General features: G+C 36.5%; 1 protein-coding gene across 50 annotated transcripts in view; it reads right to left on the bottom strand.

The window, feature by feature from the left end:
• Window positions 1-21,812, bottom strand: part of RPAP2 (RNA polymerase II associated protein 2) — a 129,538-nt gene that overhangs the window by 105,384 nt on the left and 2,342 nt on the right. For 30 of the 50 annotated variants that reach the window (XR_015160483.1, XR_015160495.1, XR_015160474.1 and 27 more), the window contains exons 3-7: window positions 18,053-18,167; window positions 14,086-14,160; window positions 12,794-12,892; window positions 12,523-12,588; window positions 10,459-10,547 (exon numbers count right to left, since the gene is read on the bottom strand). Coding sequence is in view for 20 of the 50 variants with exons in the window: in XM_086391137.1 (XP_086247263.1) it covers window positions 10,459-10,547; window positions 12,523-12,588; window positions 12,794-12,892; window positions 14,086-14,160; window positions 18,053-18,167 (444 nt within the window). In the remaining 30 variants the exon portion in view is untranslated. The remainder of the gene's footprint in view (window positions 1-10,458; window positions 10,548-12,522; window positions 12,589-12,793; window positions 12,893-14,085; window positions 14,161-18,052; window positions 18,168-21,812) is intronic. The other 20 variants (XR_015160498.1, XR_015160480.1, XR_015160499.1 and 17 more) reach the window with 2 other exon arrangements.

Raw genomic sequence — 21,812 nt, 5'->3', positions numbered from 1 at the left:
ATTTTACAGGGAGGTTTTTTTTTTCCTTTCCACTTTTTATTTCTGGACCAGTTGTTAATTTCTTTTTAAATTTTTAAAAAATTTTTTAATTGAAGGATAATTGGTTTACAGAGTTTTGTTGTTTTCTGTCAAACCTCAACATGAATCAGCCAGAGGTATACATATATCCCTTCCCTTTTGAACTTCCACAAACCTCTCCCTTTTTTCTCTTTTGGTAAGTTACCAAGGTTAAATCTAGCCTATTTCTTAAAAAAAACTAACACACATATACGCACACATAGAAAACAACTCTGTCCTTGAGCCATACAACTCTCTCCCCTTTCACTGACAGACTTCTTTAAAGAAGTCTACACTCATCACTTCCAATTCGATTATCTCCTATTTAGTCCTCAGCCCTCTACCTCCTGACATCTGTATGTATGCATTACTTTACTAAAATGACTCTTGCTAAGATCACAAATTACCATAGGGCTGCTAAATCTAAAGAATAATTTTCAGATTTTTTTTTTTCCTTTTCAGAGTAGAGGAAGAAGAATTAGAACAAAAGGAAGGGTTTGAAAGAGGAAGAAAATAGGAATAAATCATAAAGCAAGGCCTTGGTGAGAGGAGAATAGAATCAGTAACATACAAGGTACTATACTAGCAATGAGGAGGCAGAGAAATGACATAGTATATGAAGAAAATAATGGAGATTCTAGTGGATGTCCTCAATCATTTCACTTAAGTGGTAAGTTATATCTACTAGGAGTTGGGGGTGTGGGGCTTCAACATTTAAGGAGAGAAAAGGTCTGAATGTATCAGTCATTAAGAAAGAATAAACATGTGAACACACTGTTGAGACTAGACAGAATCAACTGGAACAGGGCCACAGGAGTGTAGGCTTTGGTGCCAGATACATCTGGATTTAAATCCCAAATCTATATATATGAGCCAAGTGTTCTTGAGTGAGTCGCTAAAGCCTCAGTTTCACCATCCATAAAATGGGTACCAATACTTCCCTAGTATGTTGTGAGGATTGAAATGAGACAGCTTATCTAAAGTGCTAATGGTCTTATTTGAGACCTTTACCCAATAATCTTGAGGAACAGGGGGAAAAAAAAAAGGATGACTGAATTTTGGGAAGGTGGACATGGTTGAAGGCTAAGGGAGAAAGAATCTGGGGTTGTCTGAGAGGATGATGTTACAACCGCTTACCATGGAGCTCAAGAAAACAAATTAAATGAGGGTCTGCCACCCTAGAAGAACAGAGCTAAGGTAGAGACAGGAGGTCAAAATGAGGTCACAAAGCACACTCAGGAGTGACAGCTGTAGATGAGAGAGAGGTTGTGGTCAGAGACGGGAAGCTCTTATTTCAAGATCTTGGAGGCAGAATAGTTCCAAATAAGAATAAGGTCCAAGTATGGCTGAATCAAGGGTAACACAAATGTACACATTATTCTAAATCATGAAGATATTTTAAGTCCTATGAGACATCTCCAGAATTGCAACTTGATATTTTTTGAGAAAAACACTAAGAATTAAAAGAAAACTCAATCTCTAATGAATGAGGAAATTAGCATATACTGAGTGCTTTTTATGCGATAAATGTTTTAAAAATTGTGGTTAAAATATATACATATATAACATAAAACTGACCACTTAACCTGTTTTTAGCAACAGTCCAGTGGTATCAAGTACACTTACATTATTGCACAACCATCACCATCCATCTCCAGGACTTTTTCATTCTCCCACACTTTCTGCTACGTGGTTCCATATATTATTTGATCCTCACATAACTCACAACTTTACTTTTATAGATGAGGAAACTGAAGCTCGGAGGGGTAAAGTGATCCTTAAGGGGGTTCCCAAGATCACCACGTGTCTCAAGCAGTAAGATTTGACTTTAGGTCTTTGAAAGTCTAAGTTCTAACATGTTGCCTCTAACTAAAGCCAGAAAAAGCAACCCCCAAAGTTGTGATGAAACCATCTTTACATAACCCCTCCCATAGGAATTCAATATAGTTCATTATTTTCCTCTCTGTTGTTTCAGTTTTCTGACTTCATGTAAAGAAAACTATGTTGAACATTGTTTCTAGATGCTTTAAGAATGAACTTAATACTCTGATTTCCAATCTATAAAAGATAGAGAGGTACCTGACACTAAAATAAACTAAAATTGAGTTTGATGAGGTATTGAACAAAAGACTCCATATAAAACTTCAGTTTATTTTTCTTATGAGCTGTTTTAGAAACAAGGCACCAAGTCACATTACTTTCTTTTCTATCTGTTTTAGATGAAATTCAAAAGCTTTTTGTTAGAAATACCATTTTTCTTCAATCTAGGTACCTTCCATTCCCTTCATGTTGTCCTGAGACATTTAATCGAGATAATTTCAACTTTAAAAATAAGTAACCATGTTAAAGAATACTTTCAAGCTGGTTCTCCATAAACATTATTTTCACTAAATTATAAATCAGATGATTAACTGTAACTTTACCAAAGTAAGTCTAAAACTAGAAAAAGCACACCAAAAGACCTTGATGTGTGTTTGTATATATCACTTAGAATATTTGTATTATAAATAAACCAACAGAAGCAGCAGACTGCAATTCCCTCCTGTGGTGGGAATTTTTCAAATATGTTAAAAGCTGTTTCAGAAAGTTTTTAATCCGTCTACCAAGCAACAGAGGTGACTGTTCAGGAAGAGGTTATAGAAGTTGTTCTGCAGAGGTTTTTGGCTTCCGCACCTCTGAGATTATACTGTGTTTATTGCCAAGAAACATGTGTGAAAACCCCCTACGCTGGGCCACATGATGGCGCTTTCAGCTCTGTCAGCATTAACCATTTACCCCAATTTCATCTTTTAAATCAAACTTTGATTCTAAACGTTTGTCCTTCCTCCTTAGCTTTAACTCCTTATTTTTTAATTACAATTTTAGAAGATTCCCTCCTTCAAAGACTTGTCAGAGCCTCCAGTTAACCACAGGATCTATAAATGTAACTATATAGTACTACTACCTGAAGGAGCATGCTGTCTTAGGAACAAAACTGTATGTGGTCTGGTTCTGGCCACCAAGTGAATGAGAATTTTCTAACTCACAACACAAGAAGCCTCACACTGTGTCATACCCAGGCCATCTAGGTCACTGTTTTGTCTCTGGCAGGGCATCAGGCTTTTTGTGTAAAGCACTGCTGCTGTCCACGACATTAAAGACACACTCCAGATAGTTTTACCTTAATAAGGAAAACAAGGGAACACAAACCCTCTAAGACCCTTTCTGACTCCAAAGCCTCAATAGAAATATGGAGCTAGAATTCATGAATTTGTCTAAATTTTTCCTAAGCTGCTTTATACATTTTTACTAAGGAGGAAGTGAGTTTATTATGGCACAAAGTAATATTTGATAAATTTTAGGAGATAATATAGGCTTTAGTATTTTAGAATCTGGTGGACAGATTAATATTACTTTTCATAACAATGTAAGAAAAACCAAACAGTCAAATTTAACATTCTACTGACAAATGGTAAGATCATGGTGTCTCTGAACATGTAGATTTCAAGTTGTTTGAGACATACTGTAAAATATTCTTGGTTTTTATTCATAATACAAAAACTTTAATTCAGTCTTTTATCAGCGTTCTACAAGACTAAAGAATTCTAACTAAAGTCAGTAACTTTTATTCTAAACTCTTAAATGAGACAGACTTCCCTAAAAGGTAGTATAAATTTCCCTAGGCTTATGCTGATATTTTTAATTTTCATCATTTTTATAAATGAGACATTTCTTATCCAGAAAACTTTCAACTATAGCAGCAGTGACTGACTTAGAACTGTTAAAACATTAAAATGAAAGGGAACTAAGGTTAAATGCAAGTTTCTACTTTACAAATGAGGAAAATGAGATTCAGTGCTGATAAGACTTTCCTAGAGTAAAACAATACTAAAATCCTAAGCTGGATTCAACAAAACAGTGCTCTGCAGATCAGGACCAACCAGTTAAGGAGGTTGCTACCAGCATTTCAAAAAAAGCAACAGAGTAGAAAATAACAGAGGCTTTCCATGTAGTGAGGATAAACATTATTTCATAAAACTTTTTGTTCAGTTCTATGTATGTGTTGGATAAGGTAAAATGGTAAAAAATTCTGGAAATTGTTCATGAATACAGAGGACAAACAAGGGGTTGCCAGAAGGGAGACGGGTGTGTGTGTCGATGAAATAGGTGAAGGGGATTAAGAGGTACAAACCTCCAATTTTAAAAGAAATAAGCCACGGAGATGTAAAGTACAGCATAAGGAATATGGTCAATAATACTGTAATAACTTTGTATGGGAACAGATGGTTACTGGACTTATCATGGTAATCATTCCATAATGTATGTAATTATCAAATCACCACTAGTACACCTGAGACTAATATATAATACTGTATGTCAACCTTATTTCAATTAAAAAAAGATTTTGGAAGTTATTACAATAAAATATCTAATTCTTTGAGTAGATTTTCAAATTTATTATTTTTAAATTATAATGAAAATAGCAATTAATATTAATAAAATTATAACTTGCAATTATGGTGATACAGCCGTCTATGGGGTTGCACAGAGTCGGACACGACTGAAGCGACTTAGCAGCAGCAGCACCTTATTTATTACAACTCGTTCAAAACTAACAAAAATATCTCTGCATTAAATACTAAATGCTGGCATTTTTTTTTTAAAGCCATTTTTTGCCTTTAAAAGATATACTATGGGGTGTAACATTCATACCTATGTGAACAGACTTTAAAATACATTTCTGTAAAGTTATGTGAACAGACTTTCTTTAAAATACATTTCTGTAAAGCTTATACGTACAATATCTAGACAAGCTTTTTAAGAAAATATTGAATTCCAGAATTCTGATCATTAGCACACACAAAAATACCAAACATTTTTTATGAAAAAACAGTGACCTCTAGTGGATTAAATAAATTGACATAATGTTTGCCTCTAAGAATTCAGAAATTAAGGTAACACTGATGCATCCAGTTATGAAAAATACTGACATGGTATACGGACAACTACTATGCATAAATAAGGGCTATAGTTACACTATGTACAATGTGATAATTGTATATTTATAGATTGCTCACTGGTTACTTCCAATCAAGAAAGAATCCTAGCTTTGTTCAGAATCTATAACTAGCTTAAGAAATACACTTATTCTTTCTGATCGTGTGTGATAATGAAGTTGGATTAAATTATCTCTAAGGATCCTTTCAGTTCTTTCACTGTGATCCTTTAATTCATCTTGCATACCAATGCCAGACTAAATTCTATTCAAAAATGTTCAGTGGCTCCTCAGCTCTTGAGTACATCCTACTCCTGTAAGTTTATTTTCTCATCTCTGCTTAAAGTTTTTCATTATGCGGTGTTTTAACCTCACTAACTTACATTACAGGTGCCCATTACAATAAGTCAAATTTGTTTCACTCAAGTGTATTTGTTTTGCCATCCCAATGAGATTTAAACGTAACCACAGAGGTTGGCTTTCACACATGTGTGTGCACAAGCAGACGCATGCATCCTGCTGGGTAGTAAGAGTACACTGCCCTACCTACCTACCTACCTACCTACTTTTATTTTTTGGCCGCACTGTGCACCATGCAGGTTCTTAGCTCCCAGACCAGGGATGGAACCTGCACCCCCCTGCAATGGAAGCGCAGAGGGCTGGACAACCAGGAAAGTCCCTACACACTTTAAATGTAAATTAAGTTGGTAAGTTTCAAAAAACCAAGGGCATTTTTATCTTTCATTTTAGTGAGGTGGGGAAGGGTATATAAAGTAGAATTTCAAGAACCATAAATATAAATTGACAGAGCTTCATATTTTGGGAAAAAACTAGGCATTCTCAAGATAGGATGGTAAGATTTTGGGAAAAGGTTAGAGGAAGGAATGTTTTTAAATTAGTTAAAGGAAGTACCAATAACTATATTTGAAGAAAACAGACGACAGGAAAGGTGCTTTGATAAATGGTTTGAAGCAGATATGTGGATGGACTAAAGGAGAGCGCTAAGTTCAAGAAGTAGAAAAAAGATCTCTGGAAGCAAAGCTAAGAGCTCAAGCAAACATCAGTTTGAACACTGAGAAATGTAATATGTTGCTGTCATTAGAACTGAGGAGGCAATAGCAGCTCTCGTCAAAGAAATTTAGATTGGGTCATTTATTTTTCTGGAGTTGAGCTGTAGGAGTTGCTTGTATATTTTTGAGATTAGTTGTTTGTCAGTTGCTTCACTTGCTATTCTCCAAAGACATACAGATGGCTAACAAACACATGAAAAGATGCTCAACATCACTCATTATCAGAGAAATGCAAATCAAAACCACTATTAGGTACCATTTCACACCAGTCAGAATGGCTGCGATCCAAAAGTCTACAAGCAATAAATGCTGGAGAGGGTGTGGAGAAAAGGGAACCCTCTTACACTGTTGGTGGGAATGCAAACTAGTACAGCCACTATGGAGAACAGTGTGGAGATTCCTTAAAAAACTGGAAATAGAACTGCCTTATGATCCAGCAATCCCACTGCTGGGCATACACACTGAGGAAACCAGAAGGGAAAGAGACACGTGTACCCCAATGTTCATCGCAGCACTGTTTATAATAGCCAGGACATGGAAGCAACCTAGATGTCCATCAGCAGATGAATGGATAAGAAAACTGTGGTACATATACACAATGGAGTATTACTCAGCCATTAAAAAGAATACATTTGAATCAGTTCTAATGAGGTGGATGAAACTGGAGCCTATTATACAGAGTGAAGTAAGCCAAAAAGAAAAACACCAATACAGTATACTAACGCATATATATGGAATTTAGAAAGATGCTAACAATAACCCTGTGTACGAGACAGCAAAAGAGACACTGATGTATAGAACAGTCTTATGGACTCTGTTGCAGAGGGAGAGGGTGGGAAGATTTGGGAGAATGGCATTGAAACATGTATAATATCATGTATGAAACGAGTTGCGAGTCCAGGTTCGATGCATGATACTGGATGCTTGGGGCTGGTGCACTGGGACGACCCAGAGGGATGGGATGGGGAGGGAGGAGGGAGGAGGGTTCAGGATGGGGAACACATGTATACCTGTGGTGGATTCATTTTGATATTTGGCAAAACTAATACGATTTGTAAAGTTTAAAAATAAAGTAAAATTTAAAAAAAATTTAGAAAGAATTATTAAGAGAAAAAATGATAGTTAAAAAGGTGCTTATAACTTTCCAGAAACTTTGGACAATGCTACAATCTTTTATCTCCAAATAAGAAAGTCAGGCTGGTAGAGAAATGATGAGCAATTTAGTCTCCATAATGTTTAATTCAATTAACAAAGGCCACACTGTAGTATATTCAACATATTCTAAACCACACAGAACTGGCTCAGCAGGCAAAGGCGTCTGCAAACAAAGCTACTGTCACCAGTACAACTGATGCCAGGTGAACATACAGCAGTGCTGTTACTTGAGTATCCAGTAAGATTATTTAGCATGTATCTTATTTTACCTCAAATAACACTGCTTTGTGTTATAATATTCTCTATCAAACATGAATTACTTGAGACATTATCTCATTAATTTAAGCCTTTGTATAGATATATAACAATAATTTTTGTTTCCTCTTTAACATTATGGCAACTTTCCTTCAGTAATGAATTCTCTTTCAAATTCAGCAACTACTAAAATGTTATAAATGTTCAAACATTTCTCAAAAGGCAACAACCCATGAGTGTCTATAAACTTTTTTGCTAAAAATGACTCTTTAAATTGGCTTTTTTAAATTTATAAAATATTGTACTGACTTTTAATAAAGATTAAATAAATTAAATAATAAATTATTTAATAAATTAGAAAACAAAATTAGAAATAAGTAAATTATTAAACTAAATAAATTAGTTCTAATTAATTAAATTAGAACTTTTTAACCTTAGTACATAGTTAAGAACTATGTACAGAGGTTCATAACACTGTACAGGAGGCAGTGACCAAAACCATCCCAAAGAAAAAGAAATACAAGAAGGCAAAGTGGCTGTCTGAATGGCATTACACATAGCTGAGGAAAGAAGAGAAGCAAAAAGCAAAGGAGAAAGGGAAAGAAAGAACCAACTGAATGCAGAATTCTAGAGATAAGAAAGCCTTCTTAAATGAACAGTGCAAAGAAGTAGAGGGAAAAAAAATAGAATGGGAAAGACTAGAGATCTCTTCAAGAAAATTAGAGATACTAAGGGAACATTTCACCTAAGGATGGGCATGTAAAGGACAGAAATGGTAAGGACCTAACAGAAGCAGAAGAGATTAAGAAGAGGTGGCAAGAATGTACAGAATGACTACACAAAAAAGATCTTAACGACCCAAAAACCACAATGAAGTGGTCACTCACCTAGAGTCTGAAGTCAAGTGGGTCTTAGAAACCGTTACTACAAACAAGGCTAGTGGAGGTGATGGAATTCCAGCTGAGCTATTTTATACCCTAAAAGATGATGCTGTCAAAGTGCTACACTCAGTATGTCAGCAAATTTGGAAAACTCAGCAATGGGCACACTACTGGAAAAGGTCAGTTTTCACTCCAATCCCAAAAAAGGGTAATGCCAAAGAATGTTCAAAATACCATACAATTTTGCTCATTTTGCATGCTAACACAGTTATGCTCAAAATCCTTCAAGCTAGGCTTCAGCAGTGGTGAACTGAGAACTTTCAGATGTACATGCTGTGTTTAAAAAAGGCAGAGGAACCAGAAATCAAATTACCAAGATCCTTTGGATGACAGAGAAAGCAAGGCAATTCCAGAAAAACATCTACTTCTGATTCACTGACTATGCTAAAGCCTTTGACTGTATGGATCACAACAAATTGGAAAATTCTTTCAGAGATGGAAATACCAAACCACCTTACTTTAGAAACCTGTATGTGGGTCAAGAAGCAATGGTTAGAACCTTACATGGAACAACTGACTGGTTCCAAACTGGGAAAGGGGTACGACTAGTCTGTATATTCTCACTCTGCTTAATTTAGTTTATATGCAGAGTACATCATGCAAAATGCCAGGATGGATGAATCACAAGCTGGAATCAAGACTGACAGGAGATATATCAACAACCTCAGATATAGAGATGACACGACTCTAATGGTAAAAAGTGTAGAGGAACTAAAAAGCCTCTTGATGGGGATGAAACTGGAGAGTGAAAAAGCTGGCTGAAAACTCAGCGTTCAAAAAACAAAGATGATGGCATCCAGTCCCATCACTTCAAGGCAAATAGATGGGAAAAAAGTGGAAGCACTGGCAGATTTTATTTTCTTGAGCTCCAAAATCACTGCAGATGGTGACTGCAGCCGTGAAATTAAAAGACGCTCGCTCCTTGGAAGAAAAGCTATGACCAACCTAGACAGCATATTAAAGAGCAGAGACACCACTTTGCCAACAAAGGTCTGTCTAGTCAAAGCTATTGTTTTTCCCGTAGTCATGTACAGATGTGAGAGCTGGACCATAAAGAAGGCTGAGTACCAAAGAACTGGACTTTCGAACTGTGGTGCTGAAGAAGACTCAAGAGTCCCTTGGAGTGCAAAGGAGATTAAACCGGTCAATCCTAAAGGAAATCAACCCTGAAAATTCATTGGAAAGACTGATGCTGAAGCTTCAATACTTTGGCCACCTGATTTGAAGAGCCAACTTGTTGTAAAAGACCCTGATGCTGCGAAAGACTGAAGGCAAAAGGAAAAGAGAGTGGCAGAAGACGAGATGGTTGGAGAGCATCACCCACTCAATGGGCATTGAGCAAACTCTGGAAAAGAGTGAAGGACAGGGAAGCAGTCCATGGCACTGCAGAGAGTCGGACGTGACTTAGTAACAGAACAGCAAGATACAGTTCTCTAGGTGGTACGAGTGGTAAAGAACACTTCTACCAATGCAGCAGACAGAGACATGGGTTTGATCCCTGGGTTGGGGAGATCCCCTGGAGGAGGGCATGGCAACCCACTCTAAAATTCTTGCCTGGAAAATCCCATGGATGGAGGAGCCTGTTAGGCTACAATCATGGGGTTACAATGAGTTAGACACAACTGAAGCGACTTAGCACATGGCATGCACATACAGCTTCCTAACAAAGTAAGTTCAGTTGGATCTAAGATCCTGTACCTTCTGGAAAAATTTAAAATTCTCATCCCAGGATTATTATATTATTAGGATTAATAGAAATAACCATCAGAGCAGGAAGCAAAGTTCATTTTGTTCTTAAAGCTAAAACAGAAAACAAGTAACATCTGTATGTACTTTCTGATTTTAAGTGTAAAATCCTTAAAAGTTCTGCTTGAAATATAACCATTTCCCCACAATGAAAATGTATATAATAAATGCATTCCAAAGAAAACTAACCTACTCTTTACATATCTCAAAAACTATAAAGAAATATATGAACAAATATATACATAATGATTTAAATTACCTTTCTTCCTCGCGAATCCACACTGGACTTTTAGGAATTTGTGCTTCAAAAAACTTAGATGCTTTATAACAAAAATTGCTGCAAAAACACTGAAAAGAACATTTTAAAACCAGCAACTTATTGTTCTTATTTGAAATACAATTTATGTACAGAAGAGAATATAAAACATAAATATGTAGTTCACAGAAAAAAAAAATCCAAGAATTGACCACTCAAGTTAAGAAATAAGATTTAGTACCTTTGAAGGCTTTTCTGTGTTCCTCCCCAATCGCATCGCTTTCCACATTCCCCAGTTATAACCACTATCATAAATTCTATTACTCATTCCTTTGCTTTCTTTCAGTCTTGCTACTGACATTTGGTTTTGCCTATTTTTAAACTTTGTCTAAATGGAATAATATTATGTATTCTTGTATTCTGTTCCACATCATGTTTTCCAGAGTCATTTATGTAGCCATAGCGTATGCATTTACACTGTGTATTACATTCCATTGCCTAAGTATTACTACCTTTTAGTTACCGTTTAAGAACAATGAGTTGCTATTTTTTGTTATCATTACCATGTTACATGAACCTTTTTTAATTACAATTTTTACATTAAAAAAATTGTGGGATGATACACAAAATTCATCATCTTACACATTTTTAAGTGTTCAGGTCAGTGGCTTTAAGTACCTCTTACTATTTTGCAACTATCACCATCATCCATCTCCAGAAATCTTTTCATCTTACAAAACTGAGACTTCACACCGATTAAACTGTAACTCCCCATTTCCACCTCCTGTGACAAAAACCATTCTACTTTCTGTCTCCATAAATTTGACTACTCTCAATTATGTTACATAAGTAGAATCATAGACTATTTTTCCTTTTGTACTGGCTTATCTCACTTAGAACAATGTCTTCATTCAGTTGTAGCTGTGTCAGAATTTCTTTCCTTCTGAAGGCTAAATAACATTCTATTTTATGTACTGAATATGCACCATATTTTGTTTATCCTACTAGGAACATTCATGGGCTTCCCTGGTAGTTCTGATGGTAAAGAATCTGCCTGTAATACAGGAGACCCAGGTTCCATCCCTGGGTCAGGAGGATCCCCTGGAGGATGAATGGCAACCTTCCCCCATATTCTTGCCTGGAAAACCCCATGGACAGAGGAGCCTGGCAGGTTACAGTCCACGGGGACACAAAAGAGTCATACACATCTGAGCAACCAAGCAGCAGGCTACAGTCCGCGAGGTCGCAAAAGAGTCGGACACGTCTGAGCAACTAAGCACAAGGAACATTGATACACATATGTACTTGTGTACACAGGTTAAATAAGAAAGAGTTTATACCAAAGAACAGAATGGTCTCAAAGAATGTGTAAATTTGACTTTAACAAATTTGGTTTTGCCAAACAGTTTCTGAGAAAGGTTGTATCAATATTTATTTGACCAGAAGTATGAATCTGTGGTCAGTTATGTGTGAGAAATGTAACTCCTGATTTGTAGCTTATCTTTTCACTCTTGCTTTAGAACTTCTAATGAGCAATGTTGTCTATTTTAATGTAGAAAAATTTATCAGCTTTTCCTCTATGGTCTATAATTTTCTATCTTATTTAATAAACTCTCTCCAAGTTCTAAAAACATATTTTTTTACATTTAGGTTCTTAATCTACCTAAAATTGATCTTTGTATACACACTCTAATAGCTATCATTTTTTCTGTATGGATAATTGGGCTTATATAATTTATTAAAAAACCCATCCTTTCTCCACTGATCTAAAATACTCCTGATGTCTTATGTTCAGTGTCCACATAAGTAGTAGAAGTCTGTTTCTGGCTCTCTATTCTGTTCTATGATTCACTCACCTGAATTCATGCCAATATGCAATTTTTAAATGTTCACACACTAACTAAAGTGTAAGCAAAGAAATTTTTGAATGCTATAAATATTTATAAACGAAAAACTTTTAACATAGTCATTTTCTAAAAGGCAAGATTTTAAACAGATATTTTTAGAATTCCATTTAATATAATATTAAATATTAACTCCCACAGTGATGATAATCTTTAAACTTACCTTTCTTTCAGTAATATCATAGACTTTATTAGTTTTGGTAGAAATTTTGTATTTCTGTTTTGGTACCTAAAGAAAAGAAAGTATAGTGTATGATAGAATTCAAGTAATAAACATGAACTTTATGGTTAACATTAAGTCATCTACATATTGTATCTTTGGCTAACCCACATCATTAGTTCATGACCTCGGTTTTATTTATTGTTCTTTTTACATGGTATTTTGGTAAATACCAAAGTTAAAAGTCTACATGTTCAAGAAAAAAGTTACTTACAATTCCTAGCTTGTTCTGACATAAAGGATAGCCACAGAGTTTGATAATAGAACGCTCATCCACAACATCACTATAGTGAGCAGGTGTGATGAACTTCCCCTGCAACGAAATGAGAGGGGCACTTACTTGACCAGATTATTCAAAAAGTTTATTTATCAGCTCTTTAGGCCTCATTGATCTTATATGAAAACACAGGGATCGTAAAAGTACCAATCTTATAGGTTTGATGTACCTATCTCATAGATTTGATAGAATCAGAGGAGAAAATAAAGGAAAAGCACTTAGAAAAGTGCTTCTAGACACATTCTAAGTACTTAGGAAATGTAAGTTATTATTTAAAAAACACAAACCCATAAAACCCCCAAAATTTCTGCCATAGTAAACTATACATCTTTGTAGATTATACAATTCATGAAATAATTCTGAGGCAAGAGGAAGAGGTGATGCTATTCTGATTACTATATCAAAGGAAAATATTAATAGTATATTTTTTATTTTTAAAAGTGTTACTCAAAAATAAAAATAAAATTATATACAATTTTACCTATTTCTGAAAGCACAGTCTTATAAACAAAGTATATTAAAGGTGTCATTGTGACTCCTGAACAAATTTTTGTGCAAAATCTTCCATCTTCTGAAAAAACACAACAGTGAGGTGACAGTTATAAGCTAACACCAAATATTTTTCTTTGACATTTTCTTGTTCAAATAATCTCAGATCTACCACCCAGAATGATGGGTTGGCTATGTCAGTAGGCTAGAGGGGAATGTTTAAAGCCAAGAGATAGAGTGATGAAGAAAGTCTCAGAAGAGGAGGAAGAAGATGAAGTTGAGCAAATAGGTGGAAGGATGGGTCAAGGCAAAGAAGAATGTCCCCTCTTCTGATGAGGAGGAGTAAAGGCGAGGCTAAGTAAGCTAAGTGACAGGGTGAGCAAGGGAGTGCAGTAGAGAAAAAAATCCAGGTGTCTGCTGTGTTCTCCATGAGTTAGGCAACAGCTTAGTGGAATGGAGTATGGAATTGGGGAAAGCAGTAATGATGGGAAGAGTGGCAGTGGGTGGTTAGAAAGGGTGCTAATTACAGATATAAATGAAATATATATATATTATATAAAAAATAAACAAGGCCCTGCTGTATAGCACAGAGAACCACAGCAGAGTCAGAGATGATTGAGTGACTAAGCATGCATGTGCACACACACACAAGTGTAATGGAACACTTGGCTGTATACCAGAAACTAACATCACATTGTATACTAACGGAACTTCAATAAAAAAACAACAAACAAACAAACCTCAGTTCTTGAGACAAAGCAGCATTTCTGGTTTGTCTTTAGAGTCATCGAGTATGGAGATTCTGATGCAGTTACCTGCATCAATTTAAATATTGTCATATTTATATTTCTCTTGTTTAGGAAAATCTCTGAGCCACACCAAGAATTATTTCTATAATAAAAACTCTAGCTTTAATTTTCCATTTCTTTTTTCTCATAAGGATTATGAGGATATAACACACATTTCAAGTTTTTAATGCAATAAAGCCATTAATGAGAACAAAAAAATTTTTAATGCAAATGATAATTCTCATTATGTGTTGATTAAACCCTAGGGGGTCTATATCTGTTTTTAAAATATCAAAATGAATGAAGTTACATTAACAGAAATAATGATTTTCTATTACTAAAACAGGACAACATACAGCCTATGAAAAAAGGACATGGCAATCAGCAGTGCAAAGCAATGAAAATCAAGTGAGATTAGCAGACTGGTTAAAAGAACTACTATTAAGGGATAAAACGTGCATGTTACCTCTCTCAAGTACACTTTAAAGTCATTATAAAACAAAGAATGCATAATAGTAATAGTTGGTTATCTTTAAATGCACAAATTATATAGCGTGTGACTGACAACAAATTCAAAGATTTTAATAATGCAAGGAAGTTTCATGTTATACCGATTTAAAGACTTTATACTATAGAAGTGTTAGTCTCTCAGTCATGTCTGATTCTTTGCAACCCCATGAACTACAGCCCAATAGGCTCTTCTGTCCATGGGATTATCCAGGAAAATATACTGGAGTGGGTAGTCATTTCCTTCTTCAGGGGATCTTCCCTACCCAGGGATCAAACTGAGGTCTTCTGCATTGTCGACAGTTTCTTCACCATCTGAGCCACCAGGGAAGCTGGTGGCAAACCACTTCAGCGTTCTTGCCTTGAGAACCCCATGAACAGTATGAAAAGGCAAAAAGGTATGACACTGAAAGATGAGCCCCTAAGGTCAGTAGGTGTCCAATATATTACTGGAGAAACAGTTCCAGAAAGAATGAAGAGAGTGGACTGAGGTGGAAATGTCTCCTAGTTGTGGATGTGTCTGGTGGTCTATAGTCTGATGCTGTACAGAACAATAATGCATAAGAACCTGGAATGTTAGGTCCATGAATCAAGGCAAATTAGATGTGGTCAACCAGGAGATGGCAAGAGTGAACACTGACATCTTAGGAATCATGGACAGGTGATGATGGACAGGAATGGGTGAATTTAATTAAGATGACCATTATGTCTACTATGGTGGGCAAGAATCCCTTAGAAGAAATGGAGTAGCCCTCACAGTCAACAAGAGAGTCTGAAATGTAGTACTTGGGTGCAATCTCAAAAATGAGAGAATGATCTCGGTTTGTTTCCAAGACAAATCATTCAACAACACAGTAATCCAAGTCTATGCCCCAACCACTGACACTGAAGTTGAATGTTCTATAAAGACCTACAAGACATTCTAAAACTAACACCAAAAAACTATGTCCTTTTCATCATAGGGGATTCAAATGCAAAAGCAGGAAGTCAAGAGATACCTGAAATATCTAGCAAATTTGGCCCTAGAGTACAAACTGAAGCAGGGCAAAAGCTCACAGAGTTTTGTCCAGAGAACACACTGGTCATAGCAAATATCCTCTTCCAAAACACAAGAGATGGCTCTACATGTGGACATCACCAGATACTCAATACTGAAATCAGAATGATGATATTCTTTGCTGCCAAAGATGGAGAAGCTCTATACAGTCAGCAAAAACAAGACCGGGAGCTGACTGTGGCTCAGATCATGAACTCCTTATTACAAAATTCAGACTTAAACTGAAGAAAGCAAGGAAAACCACTTGGCCATTCAGGTATGACCTAAATCAAATCCCTTATGATTATACAGTAGAAGTGACAAATAGATTCAATGGATTAGATCTGATAAGGGTATCTGAAGAACTATGGACAGAGGTTTGTAACACTGTCCAGAAGACAGTGACCAAAACCCTCCTAAAGAAAAAGAAATGCCAAGAAGGCAAAGCAGTTGTCTTAGGAGGCCTCACAAACAGCTGAGAAAAGAAGTGAAGCAAAAGGCAAAGGAGAAAGGGAAAGACACACCCAACTGAAGGCAGAGTTCCAGAGAACAGCAAATAAGAAAGCTTTCTTAAATGAACAATGCAAAGAATTAGAGGAAAATGGGAATGGGAAAGATTAGAGATCTCTTCAGGAAAACTGGAGATACCAAGGGAACACTTCATGCAAAGATGAGCACAATAAAGGAGAGACACAGCAAAGACCTAACAGAAATGGAAAAGGTTAAAAAGAGGTGGCAAGAATACACAGAACTGTATAAAAAAAGGTCTTAATGATCCAGATAATCACGATGGTGTGGTCACTCACCTAGAGCCTGACATCCTAGAGTGTGAAGTGAAGTGGGCCTTAGGAAGCATTACTACAAACAAATCAAGTGGAAGTGATGGAATTCCAGCTATTTCAAATCCTAAAAGATGATGCTGTTAAAGTGCTGCACTCAATATGTCAGCAAATTTGGAAAATTCAGCAGTGGCCACAGGACTGGAAAAAGTCAATTTTCATTCCAATCCCATAGAAGGGCAATGCCAAAGAATATTCAAACTAACATACAATTGTGCTTATTTCACATCCTTGCAAGGTAATACTCAAAATCCTTCAAACCAGGCTTCAACAGTACATGAAATGATAATTTCCAGATGTAAAAGCTGGGTTTAGAAAAGGCAGAGGAACAAAGATCAAACTGCCAACATACACTGGATCACAGAAAAGGCAAGAGAATTCCAGAAAAACATCTACTTCTGCTGCATTGACTACAATAAAGCTTTTGACTGTGTGGATCACAACAAACTGTGGAAAATTCTTCAAGAGATTCTCCCAAGAGATGGGAATATCAGACCACCTTACCTGCCTCCTGAGAAACATGTGTATGCAGGTCAAGAAGCAGTAGTTGGAACCAAACACGGAACCAATGGACTGGCTCAAACCTGGGAAAGGAGTTATGTTCAGGCAGTATATTGTCACTCTGCTTAATTAACATATGCAGAACACATCATGCAAAATGCCGGGCTGGACGAATCACAAGTTGGAAGCAACACTGCTGGGAGAAATGTCAATAATCTCAGATATGCAGATGATACCACCCTAATGCCAGAAAGCAAAGAGGAACTAAAGAACCGCTTGATGAGGGTGAGGGAGGAGAGTGAAAAAGCTGGTTTAAAACTCAACATTCAAAAAACTAAGATAATGGCATCTGGTCCCATCACTTCATGGCAAACAGATAGGGAAAACATGGCAACAGTGGCAGATTTTATCTTCTTGGGTTCTAGAATCACTGAAGATGGTGACTGCAGCCATGAAATTCAGATGCTTGCTCCTTGGAAGAAAAGCTATGACAAACCTAGACAGCATTATTAAAAAGCAGAGACACCACAATGCCAACAAAGGTCCATATATAGTCAAAGCTATGGTTTTTCCAGTAGTCATGTATGGATGTGAGAGTTGGACCATAAAGAAAGTTGAGTGCCATATAACTGATGCTTCCGAATTCTGGTGCTGGAGAAGACTCCGAGGGTCCCTTGGACTGCAAGGAGATGAACCAGTCAATCCTAAAGGAAATCAACCCTGAGTATTCACTGGAAGGACTGATGCTAAAGCTCTAATACTTTGTCCACCTGAAGTGAAGGGCCGATTCATTATAAGAGACCCTGACACTATGAAAGATGGAAGGCAAAACAAAAAGAGGAGGGCAGAGGATGAGTTGGTTAGACAGTATCATCGACTCAATGGACATGAGTTTGAGCAAACTCCAGGAGATAGTGAAGGATAGGGGAGCCTGGAGTGCTGTAGAACATGGGGTCGCAAAGACTCCAACATGACTGACTTAGCCACTGAACAAAACAACAACATAATATAGAAGTAATAATTTATCAATACATACACACTCCCTTAGGAATTCTTCTGAAATATTCTCTTCTAAAAGCTGTTCCACAATATGTAAAGCTTTTCTCTCAAACTCAATCTTCTTTCTCACAGCTGCTTCTAGTTCTGCTTTCCTAAAATTAAAAAAAAAATGGTATTTAAGTTATTCTACTTAAGTTTTAACATAGCCAATTTTCTACATTTTAAAATTAAACACTAACAATGTACTATTTTGCTATTAAGGTTAAATGTATATTTTTAAATGCTGTTCCTTTTGATCCAGTATTTTTCAAAAGGGAAACAAGGTACTTGTTATTGACGTCTGTCATAACAGGATTATTTGACTTCCAGGGCTCAGAGAACAAGGAAGAATTTAGAGTATCCTACAGAAAAGAAAATGGGAGGAAATCTTTTTTTGCCAGTTAAGTCTCTATCATTATTGAAATGATAATTTATCATTCTCTATCATTTCTCTGAGCTTTTACCTAAAAATGGAGGCTTTTCCCTTGAAATCATTAGAAATCAGAAGGGAATGGAGAAGAAAAATATGATTTTGGTTGTTCTCTAAATACAAATTCTTTGTGCTAATTCTCAAATGTTAACTAAATGGCCAGCCTGGTTTAACAGGACAGTCATATTCACAAAGAAGTATTTACTTAATTTTGTTGTAAAGTCTTACTAAATAACTATACTGGTATGACTATACGGTTCAGGAAAACAACAATCTAGGAGGCACCAGTGAAGATCTGTCAGCCTCTGTGGGCCCCACACATATAAAAGCAGAGGCTATCTGATCAAAAAATGGTCCTAACACAGTGTCCTCAATTCCAGCTGCAGTTTAGGGATCATCTGATGAGACCTTTTTTAAAAAAGATACCATGCTCAGGTCCCATTGCAGGCTAACTAAATAAGAATCTTTGAGGATGGGCTCTAATTAATGGTGTTTTCTTAAAAGTGCTCCAGATAAACCTAGCGTATAACAGGGTTGAGAACCAGTACCATGGGAACAAAGATACCAACTATCTTGGTGACTTGTTTGCTACACTAGTTTCTACTGGCCCACCAGAACAACTCTGCTGCCATCCTGGACCTTGACTGCTCTCATATCTGGACCTAGAATGTACTCGTCCTGAATATTCATTGCAAGGACTGATGCTGAAGCTCCAATACTTTGGCCACAGGATGTGAAGAATGGACTCATTGGAAAAGACCCTGATGCTGGGAAAGATTGAAGGCAGGAGGAGAAGGGGACATCAGAGGATGAGATGGTTGGATGGCATCATCGACTCAATGGACATGAGTTTGAGCAAGCTCTGGGAGTTGGTGATGGACAGGGAAGCCTAGCATGCTGCAGTCCATGGGGTTTCAAAGAGTCAGACACGATTCAGTGACTGAACTGAACTGAGAATATATTCACCTTTTCTCCCTACCTTTATTGACTGCCAAGACTTTAGCATCTAATTTCTTGCCTGGAGCAATATGTTTTACAAAAACAATTTGGAGAATTGACAGAAGACTGCCAGCTAGGGACAAATAAGGACATTAAAACAAGAATGTCCCACTGTTCACACTGTTCACTAAACCCAGGGTAGGCAAGGCGCTAGCAGGGAACCTGGAAGAAAACTCAAGGAGTCATAGTAAGTGAAGACACATTTATTCTCTCCTGACTGCAACAGCTGTAGCAGCAGATACACTGTATTCTCTCCTCTCATGACTAATCCAGTGGACACAGCCCTAACACAGCCAAAAAGCTCTTTAGGTGGAGCTCATATGTTTACAGAACAAAAGTGGCCCGTGGCCAAGTGGGTACATCATGACATGCATGCGCGGAGCTCTAAGTTATCTCAGCTGTTACATGACCATGTATTTACAAAACCTGGGGTCAGAGCGAGATGCCCTGGGGCAAGAGAGCCTGACCACCACCACTTTGGTTAATCTGCTCTTTCCCTACAAAGAAGAAACTTGTAATTAACACCTGTTCTCCCACCATCTCATAAAGACCAATCTTACATCAAAAATGTAAAAACGACATGGACACAGATTAAATATTCTTTGTACTGAAAAAAGTTTTCTGTGTAGTGCCAAAGTTCTTTGTACTGAATATACTTAGCTTTATGAAAAACATTATTTTCCTCATTTTGCTACTTAGCAATAAAAGCTATGTCATTTACTAAGATCAGACTAGAATGTGCATTAGGAGTTGCTGACTTAAGGAATTACCTCAACCTGCAGGAACAGCAGACTCCTCTGAACTGATGAATATCTACAGCTGTTTCCCATGGACAGCCCTGTCTCAGAGCTCCCTTCTATCCCTCATGACGACACATGGTGTGGTCTACAGCAGTGGTTCTCAAACTTCTGGGCATCAGTGGTCCTTTATAATCTTAGTTTTTGCTTATGCAGATTGTATTTGTTGATAGTTACCATACTGGGATTAAAGGTGAGAAAAATTTCAAGCACTCATGAACTCATTTAATAGTAATATATCCATTATACATTAACATATTTTTAAATGAAAACTTCAATGTGAGTTACAGAATTGTTTTATATTTTCACAAAGCTCTTTATAATTTCTGGCTTAATACTATTCAGCTGGATTGAACGTAGAAGTATTTTTCAGTAGGAATAAATTCATGAAGGATCACTTCTCTCAACACCTAAGCGGTTACCCTCAAGGATCATCCTGGGTGATGATCATCACCTGCAAGCAAATTTCAAGCAAATCATCCTAGGTGATGCTTGAAATACATTTCAGCTTATCTATATTCTTCACGTAGTACTTAGAATAAAAGATAATCTCCTTAGGCATGTAGTCAGATCCACACTGAAGAGACCTGCATATTATCATTATTAACTAAACTTTACTGTTGTATTATTTTCTAAAGCCAAGTATAGTCATTCTGCTCCATAGGAAAACAGATCTCAAATTCATCTGATTTCTCTACTCCCAAATGATCATTTTCCCTAACACCTTAACACTTTTGAAACTTAAATTCTATTACTTTATCACTTGAAGTTTTGTTTGCACTTAGAAAACCTGAATTTCTCACCCTAGCCTACTGGTATTGTTTGAATGCAACCCTGCCTCTAACTTATTCCTACACTCCTTTCTTCCTTTGCTCAGAATGCTTCACACGACCTTGGGTATCTCTCCTTTCTTTAAATGATCAAGCTTTTTCTTGTCACATATATTGGTGCTTCTAGCTGGAGGTCTCTCCTCACTACTCTGTCTGGTAAATGCCTACCTAGCCTTCCAATCAGTTTGGTTTTTTTTAATTTAAATTTACATATTTTAATTAGAGGCTAATTACTTTACAATATTTCCAGTCAGTTTAATTATTACTTTTTCAGAGAAGTTTTTCTCTGAACACATACCACCCTTCCTGCCAACCTCTTCTGTTTTTAGTTCCATCACAGTGTTTTCATTTGCAATTATGTATTTCTTTGTGATAATTTAATTGGTATTTCTCTGTTCTACTAGATAGGAACTGTGTCTGTACTGTTCAAAATCATATCCTCAGGGTCTCTGAAACTGAAAAACTCCCCAAAGAGAACACAGGCAGAACAGCCTTTGACATAAATCTTAGCAATTTTTAAAAATCTGTCTTCGAAGGTGAAGGGAATGAGCAAATATAAACAAACAGGAAGGACCTAATTATACTTAAAAACTTTTGCAAACAAAAGGAAACCATCAACAAAATGAAGACAATCTACTGATGGGGAGAAAATATTTGCAAATGATATGACCAATTAGAGGTTAATATCCAAAATATATAAAC

The sequence above is a fragment of the Bos grunniens genome, chromosome 3 (assembly GCF_055505025.1).
Source record: "Bos grunniens cultivar Pamir isolate PY7600 chromosome 3, Bosgru_T2T1.0, whole genome shotgun sequence".
Taxonomy (NCBI): domain Eukaryota; kingdom Metazoa; phylum Chordata; class Mammalia; order Artiodactyla; family Bovidae; genus Bos; species Bos grunniens.
The sequence above is the reverse complement of the archived record's forward strand: the minus strand, read 5'-3'. Positions and strand labels throughout refer to the sequence as shown.